Raw genomic sequence first — 14,047 nt, 5'->3', positions numbered from 1 at the left:
AACAGACTATCTGGTTGGAAAACAGTTAACAAACAGTCAGAATGTAGCTTTTTGACAGTCATAGCAATAATATCTGTAGGACTTACCAATAGATTTCTGTCGCAGCATTACTCCATGAGGCTGGCCGGGGGGATATTGACCCTGGCTGTAACCAAATCCAGGCGGCATCACACCAACCAACTGGTCATGACTTGGCTTTATGTGTTGCAAGACACACAATGGAGAAAGACACACAGGGAGAGATGCCCGAGAACGGGAGGAAGTGATGCCGCATTAAAAGTGCATTGGCAGTAAAAGGGATATATAGTGCAATATGGAGGAAGCAATAAGTTCATATCCTGTTCTGTGAGGTTTCTTTCACATCCAGCGTTACAGACACAAGCACTGAATTGAGGGTAAGATCCCCAGGGCCAGTTGGACCTGCAGGTACAGTCATGGTAGGGTAATGTCAAGAATGATGCACTACCTCATTGGGGGCGATGCTCTTGGTTCGGTCTCTCTTCCCTCCGTGACCCCGCTGACCCTGTCCGTCTGATGTGATTGTGTGCTGAGCTGCCGCCAGGATCTCATCCAGTTTATCTGAAAGACGGAGGGCGATAGAGCGACAGAGCGAGGAGAGGGAGAGAAATAAAATATAGAAGAGAAGGAAGAGAGAGATCAAAAGCGTAAGACGATTGAAAGCGGCGGCACATTATTGTCACCCAGTTCAAAGATGGCCCTTTTTGGAAACACAAAGGGGGGGACAGGGGTCAGATCTTACTCAGTGCCATTTGATAGACTGTCCTCTTCTTATCAGGCACCTGGGAGGACTCGTACTCTGAAAAACAGAGGTGATATATTCTTAGGACCCGAGCAGACTGATTTTGAATGGAGGCTTAAGGGCTGATTTAAGGTAATGATAAGAGAGATATTCACCTGCTTTCTTTTTCCATGGAGAGGCAACTGCAGCATAATTAGAGAAAAGAAGGTTGTCATATTATGCTATAACAGTATACTGAGACTGCTATTGTAGGCATCTCTGTAGTATCACAAAATAACATGAATAAAGTACAGTACATTTTCTACATTAACACTGATGATGACTCTGATGACGTGATGGTGATAATGATGGTGAGGAGGAAGACGACGACCATGACAATGACGTCACACAACTCAACCTTTTCCCACCTTTCTCCACTGTTAGTCGTCCATTTGATTTAGCAGAAAAAGAAGACATTGAGCAGAGGTTATGTGCATAACGTCGAGCTTCCACAATGTGAATGACTTCACTGTATCTACATCTTACCTAGTGTTTATACATTCACTTGAAAGAGGACATGTATCCCCACAGTCCTCCTCATTAAGCCATTGGTAATTAAAACATGAAATCTTACCTATACCCCGAAACATCCAAGCTTCCCTGCATCAACTCACTTAATATTTAATGGACTTTTTCAATTAACGTCGTTTTCTATGGGTCAGAATTCTAATGTGAACAATCCTTTTCTTCTCCTTTTCTCCCTGCTTTTTATGCTTCCCAGACCCTTCTTCTTCCATTGTCTTACCCATGTCTTCCAGCTCTGATGTCATTGATTTAGAGCGCAGGGCAATGGCAGGAGGAGTCAGCCTCTTAGCCTGCTGGGGGACTGCCAAGGGACAAGGACCAAACAAACTTACTGCTTACTGCTGTATTATAAACATACACAGAGTAGCTGTTACGGTATTGCGAACAAGCATTATTATTACAAAGTTATAAACATGAATTGTGTACATTACACAGAACAAGCTAAAAAGTATACCTTTCTTCCTGAGGTTGGTCTCCTCCATCTCTGGGTTGCGGGCCACCATGACAACCTTGACCATTAGAGCGTTGCCACCTTGTCTGATCATGTTGACCACCTGCCTGTGGCCCACCTTCACTACATTCTGACCATTAACCTACGCACACACGCACACGCACACACGCACGCACGCACACACACATACGCACACACACACACATACGCACACGCACACACCCGCACACGCACGTACACACACGCACATGCACACGCACACACACACACACACACTCATGCACACGCGCACACACACTCATGCACACGCACAGAGAGATAACACTGGCTGTCAACAACACTAAACTGTCACACTGCACTCAACACGATACAAGTTCAAACTCTTAACAAATCAACAAATGTACAATTTGATAGTGATCACAAAAGTTGGACCCACGTTACCAGGCCTGCATAAACTGTCAGGGTGACAAGCTTTTCCAGGGATCCATACCTCAATAAGGAAGTCCCCCATCCTTAAACCAGCCCTCCAGGCCACCCCCCCCTCATCCACAGACTCCAGGTACTGCAGCGCGGGGAATGCTGGGGTCGGACTGAACTCCTCTATAGGAGTCTGGGCTGCGGAGAGAACAAGTCAAGAACAAGAGGATGAGGGGGATTTGAGAGAAGCAATAAAATAGTGTTAAAGTAGGGGGAGAAGGGAGGCCGAGAGATACGATGGAAGAATTGGGTGAGAGAGGAAGTGCAAGGAGGGAACGTGAAATAACAGAAGAGTAGAGGACTGCGGAAGCCGGAGATTGTAGACATCCAGGGGTATTTCGGGGGGGGGGAGGCTCGCACTCACCTTTGGCTCCCCGAAGCACAAAGCCAAAGCCCTCATTGTCTTTCTTCTGCAGGAGCACTGTCTTCTCCTTAATGATGTAGTCACTGAGAGATAATAATAAGGGGGGGGGGGGGGGTGAGAGAGCGCAAGCTACATGACTTCTTCAGCAGCAGAAAGTCTAATTGTCATGCAAATAAAGCTTTTCTGAATCTGGGAGACAGCTATACTGCATCGCATTATGAAATCACACTGCACCAAAAGATGGGAGGGGGGGTTGAGGCATGTCATACCAAGACCACCACCATACGAAGACACCCGACAACCAGGGTAGAGTCGATGTCATGACGGGCAAGGATGAGTGCACTGGAGAGACCTCTACATAATCCAGCATAATGCTGACTAGCACCAGGAAGCACGAGGGAATGTACATGAAAAAGGGTGCCTAGACTCTTCACTGTTAATAATTAGAACTTATAAATGCACCTGTAATGCTGCACTAGCTTTCCTCAAGCGTTCACTGCACTAGATATCTTGGCTACCACTCATTGCCACATGAGGATGTTTTTTTTTCTTAATTGATGATTGACATGGCCGTCTTGTTATGAGATGGTAGGAGTAGTGTTATGGCGCGGCAGCCAGAGTTGTCCATGCTGTTTCATTGCTCCATTACCATGTCTGGAACTCCTATTCGTTGTCAGATTTACAGATGCATTACAGCAGTTTTGCCTCATGCAGAGAGCTCAATGTATACTGTAGCCTCACACTCCACAGTACCCATATAATGTACTGTACTATAACAACAGTGTCTCCAATTCATTTGAGGTCGCCATCCTAGACAGCCCGGCCGGGTCTCAATTCGCACTGTTTTCCGAGGTCAGCTCATACTGTAGACTCCGGCTCCACAGCCGTATACAACAACAGGGTCTCCATCTCCGTTCATTTAAGGTCTCAATTCTATGCAGCCGGCCTCAATTCACACTGTTGTAGCTCCATTAGGATGTCTGGCTCTTTGGTCGCTGTATGACCTGTGGTTGAATCCATTGGTTTGAAATCCCAGCAGCTAATTCCGGGTTCTGCTTTTTTCTGCATTTAGCTGCTCGAATAAACTCAAACTGACGGCGGCCCCGCCGACCGACTACTGACTGTGCAAATCCACCCAGGTACAATGTGACTGGGGACGAGAGTCTTTGCTTTATTGGGAGTTGCTGAACTTGGTGTGAGCAGGCAGTGCCCGGAAGCCATTGCAAAGCTGAAGATTCAACTTTTAACTTCTCGTGCAAGAGGTCTACAGTTTGCACCGTCCCTTTTCATCCGTCGCTTGTGCTCTGTCATACTGTCAACGTTAGTGTTTCGCCAACGCAAAAAAAAGCCGCCTTCCATCCATCTGCTGTTCACGCCTCGTTCCTTTTTTCTCACCCTGACTCCTTCGCGCGTTCCCTCTCAAAGGATCAAATCTACATGCAGCAGTGTGTTCAAACGGCTGGTTGCAATCCACTACTGTCTGAGAACGGTATCGTTCTATCCCCGAGGCAATAGAGGTGTAGCTATGATGCTGTGGATCTTTGAAATAGTCCACCATTTAACCCTCTCGCTCCTGTTCGCTCTGTCCCTGCTGTTCAGGAAAGGATCTTAAATGTGCATGAGTGTTTTTATGTAACATGAATTCCCCATTGGCCAGTATGACACTCAGTGCTCATAGTATGACACTCACATATTACAGTAGCCTAAAGTATTACAGTAGTCTACATTATTACAGTAGCCTACAGTATTACAGTAGCCTACATTATTACAGGAGTCTACAATATTACAGTAGCCTACAGTATTACAGGAGTCTACAGTATTACAGTAGCCCACATTATTACAGTAGCCCACATTATTACAGTAGCCCACATTATTACAGTAGCCTACATTATTACAGGAGCCTACATTATTACAGTAGCCTACAGTATTACAGTAGCCTACATTATTACAGAAGTCTACAATATTACAGTAGCCTACAGTATTACAGGAGTCTACAGTATTACAGTAGCCCACATTATTACAGTAGGCAACATTATTACAGTAGCCTACATTATTACAGGAGTCTACAGTATTACAGTAGCCTACATTATTACAGTAGCCTACATTATTACAGGAGTCTACAGTATTACAGTAGTCTACATTATTACAGGAGTCTACAGTATTACAGTAGCCTACATTATTACAGGAGTCTACAATATTACAGTAGCCTACAGTATTACAGGAGTCTACAGTATTACAGTAGCCCACATTATTACAGTAGGCAACATTATTACAGTAGCCTACATTATTACAGGAGTCTACAGTATTACAGTAGCCTACATTATTACAGTAGCCTACATTATTACAGGAGTCTACAGTATTACAGTAGTCTACATTATTACAGGAGTCTACAGTATTACAGTAGCCTACATTATTACAGGAGTCTACAGTATTACAGTAGTCTACATTATTACAGGAGTCTACAGTATTACAGTAGCCTACGTTATTACAGTAGCCTACAGTATTACAGTAGTCTACATTATTACAGGAGTCTAGTATTATAGTAGCCTAAAGTGTTATCATGTACCCTCCCTCCTGACTCATCCTCTGTAGCCTCCACAATTATACAGACGAAGCAGCATGTTAGTCATACACACTCATCTTCTACCTTTACCACAGGAGGTCGGTGGCACCTTAATTGGGGAGGACGGGCTCATGGTAACGGCTGGAGCGAAATGAGTGGAACTGTATCAAATTCAGCAAACACATGGTTTTCAGGTGTTTCATGCCATTCCATTCGCTCCATTCCAGCCATTATTATGAGCCGTCCTCCCCTCAGCAGCCTCCACTGACATTTCCATACATACAATGAAACCATGAGACACAATGACACATACATGCAGCCACAACCCAGGGACAGAGACACAGATGAACTGGTCCCAAGACGACCCTCAACCACACTGTGACTATGCTCACACCAGTTTACACAGTCAAATGAAGGAAACCACAAACAAACCACTGTGTCCTCTGTCCCTTTCTATACAAGACTTTCATCCTATATGTCAGTGGTACCAACACAGATGCACATTTATGAAACACAAAATGAATGTCACACACAATTCATGAGATATGGCAATATATACTGTAGCTATAAAAATCCACCTACCTAACCAGAATCAATGATACCATGAACAAAATAAATCATTTGAAATGGTGATACAAAATGAAACACACACCGGCTGACATTACAAGAAATGCATTTACAAAATGCTCTCAGATTACATTCAGAAATACATGAGAGGAGAGACAGAGATAAACACGCTGCAGTCAGAGCCTACAGTACATTCAATAGCCACTTCCATCACACACAAACGTTCTCACACACAGGAAAAAGACGATTCAACACACACACGCACATATATACACAAGCACACATGCACAAACGCAATACATAGCTCATTAATCTGCCTTTCAAATCCACGGCCTTTCTGTTGCATCTACCTCTCCCCTCTCTCCATTGTCCTCTCCTCACATCCATAGCCAGGCAATGAATGAGGAAACAGCCTCTACCTGTAAATGAACCACACGCTTCTGTTTCTGGGGCCCAGTGACGGCCACGAAGAAGAGAGGGAGAGAGAGCGAGACAGATCTCTCTCTCTGCATCCCCCCATTGCCACCCCCCCCCCCCTTCTCTCCTCCACCCCCTCCTCTCCCTCCGCCTCCCGGTCTTCCAGCGAGAGTACAGCCAGAGAGAGCCGCGAGAGTGGAGGAGAGGAGGAGAGAGAGATGGGAAGAGTGAGAGGAGAGAGAGAGAGCGAGTGAGTGCTGGCCTAGCATGTCTACACCCTGCCTGCTTGAGACAGAGCGAAAGAGGGGGAGAGAGAGAGGGGGTGGGAAAGAGGGAGGGTGAGTGAAAGGGAGAGCGACAGAGATGGTTCTCCGCGACAGGGACAGACAGCGCAAGAGAGTGGAGGGAGTGAACTATAGATGTGAGAGTGGTGGTTTAGCATGAAAGAGAGAGAAAAGAGGTGATTTTGCAGTTGGGGGAAGTGGGGGGTGGATATAATGTGAGGGGAGATGGGGTAACAGGAAGCAGGGATGGTGTGTTTATTTGAACGTCCACTGATTCCCAAACAGCTGATTTCCGCTCCAGAGAGATTTCCTTATCGGCCAAAATACACAATACCCTATGAACAGAACAGCACTCACAACATTCACATTCAAACCAAACCCACTCAAAATTCTCATTGACATTATCCCAAGCACAGAAAATACAGTGGGTAGCAGCGGCCATACATACATCTGCAGCTGGATCCGGCTCAAAATGCCACTGTATTACAATAGGCCACATAATCACTACCACTGTACTACACACATTCCTACATGCACTCTCCCTCTCCCTCTTCACACAGACGTCATTCACCGTCTGAGTCACTGGCCATTGTTCACATTGCCAAATACCAGTAAACCTTTATTAAGCTGATTGACTTTGTGACTGATAATGAGAGCTTCTTAGCGCACGGCTAATGTCAGCTACACACTGTAAACCCAAAAACGCCGGGGGCGTGGAGTCCCTCCTCACACTTGCCGATGGACCGAACGAACGCTCATCACCTCCAAATCCCCATGACTCATCATCAGGACGTCGTGCCGCACGCTCACACGCGTAGAAACACACAGACAAACACACATACACACAGAGCACTGTTAGCCCTCATGATGCACAGCACAGCTACAGCTTCCTAGGGCTGGGCTGCAGTTTGACGCTAGCGGAGTAGACAGATGCAATAGAAGGGTTGGCTGACAACGTCAAGAAAATGATGCGCGCGCATCAATGTGGCCAGAAGGCGTGCGTTGTAACAATTCTGAACGGTCAAATTGCTAGCAACAAGCTGCCTTGTGGGGAATCGTAGTTGGTTCTTTTCAGCTCGTTGTATCTATCTTGTTTTGAGGTGTTTTGACTGATGTCATGTCTATGCTAATATGGCAAACATTTGCTAGTTAACTAACCAATAACTGTAACAATGTATTTGAGAGACAACAAGTGCTCATTGTGCAAATGTATTAAAGTTTTAAAGAACATTTGGAGACAAAATTGAGTTTACATATTGTTAACAGTCTAAGCCAACCTCGTCTGTTTTGACTCATAGCTGTGCACGCGTCGGGTTTGTTGCTAAACAACTAACCCGTCTATGGGGGAGAAGGGAAACCATTGTCAACATTTCGCCATTATTTTTAACAGGAAAAATAAACAGGGGACTGGAAGGGCAAATTCGGAGGGGTGATGAGTCATGTGAGCGAGGACAACACAAGTTGGGCTCCTCGTGGCAAAGATGATCAAGGAAGTGTCAAGGAAGAGCCAGGGAAGGGTTGAGGGAGAGCCAAGGAAGAGTCGAGGGAGAGCCAAGGAAGAGTCGAGGGAGAGCCAAGGAAGGGCCAAGGAAGAGAGTCTAGGGAGAGCCAAGGAAGAGTCGAGGGAGAGCCAAGGAAGGGCCAAGGAAGGGTCGAGGGAGAGCCAAGGAAGAGTCGAGGGAGAGCCAAGGAAAAGTCGAGGGAGAGCCAAGGAAGGGCCAAGGAAGGGTCGAGGGAGAGCCAAGGAAGAGTCGAGGGAGAGCCAAGGAAGCGCCAAGGAAGAGTCGAGGGGGAGCCAAGGAAGAACCAAGGAAGAGTCGAGGGAGAGCCAAGGAAGAGTCGAGGGAGAGCCAAGGAAGCGCCAAGGAAGAGTCGAGGGAGAGCCAAGGAAGAGCTAAGGAAGAGTCGAGGGAGAGCCAAGGATGGGCCAAGGAAGGGTCGAGGGAGAGCCAAGGAAAAATCGAGGGGGAGCCAAGGAAGAACCAAGGAAGAGTCGAGGGAGAGCCAAGGAAGGGCCAAGGAAGGGTCGAGGGAGAGCCAAGGAAGAGTCGAGGGGGAGCCAAGGAAGAGTCGAGGGGGAGCCAAGGAAGAACCAAGGAAGTGCCGAGCGAGAGCCAAGGAAGAGTCGCAGGAGAGTCAAGCGACTGTCTGCTAGATCAGTGTTTCTCAACCTCAGTCCTCTAGTACCCCCAGCAGCACACATTATGTTGTAGCCCTGGACAAACTCACCTGATTTAACTCATTAAGGGCTTGATGATTGAATCAGGTGTGCTTGTCCGAGGCTACAACAAAAATGTGTGCTGTTAGGGGTACTCGAGGACTGGAGTTGGGAAACACTGTGCTAGATGTACATATTACTGCACTGTTGGAGCTAGGCACACAAGCATTTCGCTACACCGCAATAACATCTGCTAAATATGTGTATGCGGCCAATAAAATTTGATTTGAAGAAATAGAATTGACCCGTGTTTAGTTCAGTGCCTTTAGCACTAGCATGTTCTAAATACAGCTGATACACGCACACAAACACACTCGCACACACTACACACTACACACACACACACACACACACACACACACACACACACACACACACACACACACACACACACACACACACACACACACACACACACACACACACACACACACACACACATCCTCGTCCAATTCTCAACCCAGAAACACACACCTCAGAAACACGAACAAATTAGCTGATTCCATCAACAACATTGTAGTTACTCCACAATACTAACCTAAATGACAGAGTGAAAAGATGAACGCCTGTACAGAATAAAACTATTCAAAGCATGTATCCTGTTTGCAACAAGGCACTAAAGTAAAACTGCAAATAATATGGCAAAGAAATAAACTTTATGTCCTGTATAGAAAGCATTATGTTTGGGGCAAATCCAACATCACTGAGTACCACTCTTCATATTTTCAAGCATGGTGGAGGCTGCATCATGTTATGGGTATGCTTGTCATCGGCAAAGACTATGGAGTTTTTTGGAGTTAAAAATAAATGGAAAAGAGCTAAGTGCAGGCAAAATCTTAGAGGAAAACCTGGTTCAGTCTGCTTACAATCAGACACTGGGAGACAAATGTACCTTTCAGCAGGACAATAATCTAAAATACAAGGCCACATATACACTGGAGTTGCTTACCAAGACAACATTGAATGTTCCTGAGTGGCCTAGTTACATTTTTGACTTAAATCAGCTTGAAAATCTATGGCAAGACTTGAAAATGACTGTGTAGCAATGATCAACAACCAACTTGATAGAGCTTGAAGAATTTTACAGCCGTAATTGCTGCCAAAGGTGATTCTAACATGTATTGACTTAGGGGTGTGAATACTTATGTTAAGGAGATATTTCTGTATTTAATTTTCAATAAATTAGCAAAAATGTCGAAAAACATGTTTTCACTTTGTCATTATGGGGTATTGTATGTAGATGGGTGAGATATATACTTTTTCTTTATCAATTTTGAATTTAGGCTGTAACACAACAAAATGTAGAATAAGTTAAGTGGTATGAATACTTTCTGAAGGCACTGTAACTTGGTGACCATGGTGACCATGTTTCCCAGGGGTCAAAATTAGGTCATTCATCCCTACATCTAATCTTTGAGGAGCAACACATGACAAGCTTTTATCAATTCCAGTCTTACCTGGGGCCATCCACACCATCATATGCTCCCACGGTAACATTACGAAACAGCTTCCTCTTGGCTTTCTCACTGCGCGTCTCTGGAACACAAAAAGTTAATGTGTCACAATTATATTGATGTGTGTTTTGTGTGTCTTTGTGTTCCACTATTTGTTTATTCCGGTTGTCTTTGTATACTTTGTATTCCAGTACATCTCTGAAACACACTATGATCAAGTCGGTTGTGGTGGTGTCATTACTGTTACTGGGTGGGTGTGATACATGGCCTACTGCTTGTAGCATTGTGAGGACGTCCTGCAGTCAATAGAACGCTGGGAACTGAATGAAGGGAAAACGAGTCATTCAGTAAATGCGGGGCTAGCATCTGTAGATGGATTTTGGTTGGTGTTCGTCTGAGCTGATGAAATGCGAGTGGAGATAGTGACTTTGTCTGAACACACATATTATTTGGTTTCTATAAGGTTGGTAATGTCGTCTCACCTGATCGATTGTCCTTAATGGGAGGACCCACCTCCTCCACATAGTCTGAGGGGAACCAGCCTGTACGACCCTTCACTGTGCCCTCCCAAAACCCCCCCTCTCCCACACTCAACACTGAGGGAGAGGGAGAAAAGAGAAGAGAGGTGAATCAAAACTTTATAATCAACACAATGCATTCCAAAAAACCCACTCCTCTCTGAATCTCTCTTACCTTTGACTTTGTCTCCTTTGCTGATGCTAAGCTCTTTGTCTCCGTGGGCATTGTAGGCCCTCGTGGCCACGTACACTCGCCCTGGTACCGCACTGTACATACGCCTCATCTGACCCCCAGCTGACCCCCCACCACCACCCGTTGTTGAGGTCGCACTGCAAGAGGAAAGACAGGGCGGGACAGAGTAAGAATTTGTGTTAGTGTGTAGCGGAACAACACCTGGTGATACCAGTAGCCGAGATGGAAATAAAATGGCTTAGGAGTCATGCCAGTGGTTTACACTATTAAAATAAAGCGTGTTGAAGCTTCAAAGTTGGTAAAAGCCTATTTGCTGTAGACAACCGAGAAGGATGTAAAAACACAATATTTAGCATTGTCACGTCCTGGCCAATATAAGGGTTAATTGTCATTTTAGTTTGGTCAGGACGTGGCAGAGGGTATTTGTTTTATGTGGTTCAGGGTGGTGTATTAGTTAGGAGGGCGTTTGATTTATTATTTCCGGGTTTTGAGTTATGGTCTATGTTGGGGTATTTCTATGTGTAGTCTGGTTGATCTGTTTCTATGTTGAGTTAATTGGGGTGGACTTCCAATTGAAGGCAGCTGTGTGGTGTTGCCTTTGATTGGAAGTCCTATATTAGTTGGGTGTGTTTGTCTGTGGATTGGTGGGAGATTGTTCCGTGTTTGGTGTGTGTAAACCTAACAGGACTGTCAGTGTATCGTGTGTTCGTTTTTGTTATTTTGTATGTTCGTTTTGGAATTTATTAAAAGTTCAAAATGAACCATCTCAACTCTGCTGCATATTGGTCCTCATTTTCCGATGATGATTTCGCCATATCGTCCTCCGACGAAGAAATCCCTGACAGAATCTCCCACCAAACCAGGACCAAGCAGCAGAGGAAGGAGCAGAGGGAATTTGGATTGGATACATGGAAGAAATGGAGCAAAGACCAGGAATGCTACCGAGGAACACGACTGGCGATTAAACCCGAGAGGCAACCCCAATAATTTTTTTGGGGGGGGCATATGTGTAGTTTGGCGGGGCAAGTTTGGAGCCCCAGGCCAAATCCCCGGACTGTTTCTCGGAGGCCAGTTAATGGACAGGTATTATGCTTCGGGGTAATGGGTGTTATGGCGAGGCCAAGTGTTTTTAGGCCAGTACGCGCTATACCAACGCCCCGCAGTTACCAGGGGGTAGTAAGCATTCAGCCAGAAAGGGCGATGCCAGGTTTAAGCTTGAGACCGCCAGTAAGCCTCCATGGTCCTATATATCCTGTTCCCGCTCCACGCACTAGCCTAGAGGTGCGTGTTCACAAGCTGGCATATCCGGTACCAGCACCACGCACCAGGATTATAGTGCGTCAGCCCAGTCCAGTACGTCCTGTTCCCGCTCCACGCACTAGCCCTAAGGTGTGTGTTTCACAGCTGACATATCCAGTACCAGCACCACGCATCAGGCATCTAGTGCGTAAACCCAGCCTCGCCAGTCTAAAGTCGCCAGAGCTGCCCGCCAGTCAACAGTCACCAGAGCTGCCCGCCAGTCAACAGTCACCAGAGCTGCCCGCCAGTCAAAAGTCACCAGAGCTGCCCGCCAGTCAACAGTCACCAGAGCTGCCCGCCAGTCAACAGTCACCAGAGCTGCCCGCCAGTCAACAGTCACCAGAGCTGCCCGCCAGTCAACAGTCACCAGAGCTGCCCGCCAGTCAACAGTCGCCAGAGCTGCCCGCTAGTCAGGAGCCGCCAGAGCCGCCCGCTAGTCAGAAGCCGCCAGAGTGGCCAGACTGCCCGGAACTGCCGGAGTGGCCAGACTGCCCGGAACTGCCGGAGTGGCCAGACTGCCCGGAACTGCCGGAGTGGCCAGACTGCCCGGAACTGCCGGAGTGGCCAGACTGCCCGGAGCTGCCGGAGTGGCCAGACTGCCCGGAGCTGCCGGAGTGGCCAGACTGCCCGGAGCTGCCGGAGTGGCCAGACTGCCCGGAGCTGCCGGAGTGGCCAGACTGCCCGGAGCTGCCAGAGTGGCCAGACTGCCCGGAGCTGCCAGAGCGGCCTGACTGCCCTGAGCTGCCAGACTGCCCCGAGCTGCCAGACTGCCCCGAGCTGCCAGACTGCCCCGAGCTGCCAGAGTGGCCCGACTGCCTCGAGCTGCCGGAGTGGCCCGACTGCCCCGAGCTGCCAGAGTGGCCAGACTGCCCGGAGCTGCCAGAGTGGCCCGACTGCCCCGAGCTGCCAGACTGCCCCGAGCTGCCAGACTGCCCCGAGCTGCCAGACTGCCCCGAGCTGCCAGAGTGGCCCGACTGCCCCGAGCTGCCAGAGTGGCCCGACTGCCCCGAGCTGCCAGAGTGGCCCGACTGCCCCGAGCTGCCAGAGTGGCCCGACTGCCCCGAGCTGCCAGAGTGGCCAGACTGCCCGGAGCTGCCGGAGCTGCCAGACTGCCCCGAGCTGCCAGACTGCCCCGAGCTGCCAGACTGCCCCGAGCTGCCAGAGTGGCCCGACTGCCCCGAGCTGCCAGAGTGGCCCGACTGCCCCGAGCTGCCAGAGTGGCCCGACTGCCCCGAGCTCCCAGAGTGGCCAGACTGCCCGGAGCTGCCAGAGTGGCCCGACTGCCCCGAGCTGCCAGACTGCCCCGAGCTGCCAGACTGCCCCGAGCTGCCAGAGTGCCCCGAGCTGCCAGAGTGCCCCGAGCTGCCAGACTGCCCAGACTGCCCCGAGCTGCCAGACTGCCCAGACTGCCCCGAGCTGCCAGACTGGCCAGACTGCCCCGAGCTGCCAGAGTGGTCCGACTGCCCCGAGCTGCCAGAGTGGCCCGACTGCCCCGAGCTGCCAGAGCTGCCGACTGCCCCGAGCTGCCAGACTGCCCCGAGCTGCCAGACTGGTCAGACTGCCCCGAGCTGCCAGACTGGCCCGACTGCCCCCCGGGTCTGCCAGAGTGGCCCGACGGCCTGGAACGGCCAGAACCGGAGCCACCTCCAGATATAGGTGGGTTGGGGAGGGGGGGTGTAGCACAGTGCCGTCGTTGACGGCAGCCACCCTCCCTTCCCTCCCTTTAGTAGGGGGGAATTTTGGTTTTGTTGTTGTTTGTGGTTAATTTTCTTAAGGTGCTTCCGGGGTTAGCACCTTTAAGGGGGGGGGTACTGTCACGTCCTGGCCAATATAAGGGTTAATTGTCATTTTAGTTTGGTCAGGACGTGGCAGAGGGTATTTGTTTTATGTGGTTCAGGGTGGTGTATTAGTTAGGAGG

At 48.5% G+C, this 14,047-nt stretch overlaps 1 protein-coding gene across 1 annotated transcript in view; it reads right to left on the bottom strand.

Annotated features, from left to right (window-relative positions):
• Nucleotides 1-14,047, bottom strand: part of LOC106579239 (SH3 and multiple ankyrin repeat domains protein 1) — a 44,772-nt gene that overhangs the window by 6,886 nt on the left and 23,839 nt on the right. Inside the window, exons 11-21 of the mRNA XM_082965531.1 lie at nt 10,813-10,967; nt 10,602-10,715; nt 10,123-10,201; nt 2,617-2,699; nt 2,266-2,390; nt 1,779-1,917; nt 1,443-1,625; nt 916-954; nt 761-817; nt 467-579; nt 87-195 (exon numbers count right to left, since the gene is read on the bottom strand). Coding sequence (XP_082821657.1) covers nt 87-195; nt 467-579; nt 761-817; nt 916-954; nt 1,443-1,625; nt 1,779-1,917; nt 2,266-2,390; nt 2,617-2,699; nt 10,123-10,201; nt 10,602-10,715; nt 10,813-10,967 — 1,196 coding nt within the window. The remainder of the gene's footprint in view (nt 1-86; nt 196-466; nt 580-760; nt 818-915; nt 955-1,442; nt 1,626-1,778; nt 1,918-2,265; nt 2,391-2,616; nt 2,700-10,122; nt 10,202-10,601; nt 10,716-10,812; nt 10,968-14,047) is intronic.

Source organism: Salmo salar, chromosome 19 (assembly GCF_965601325.2).
Source record: "Salmo salar chromosome 19, fSalSal1, whole genome shotgun sequence".
NCBI lineage: Eukaryota > Metazoa > Chordata > Actinopteri > Salmoniformes > Salmonidae > Salmo > Salmo salar.
Note: the sequence above shows the minus strand (reverse complement) of the source record. Positions and strands in the feature narration are given on the sequence as shown.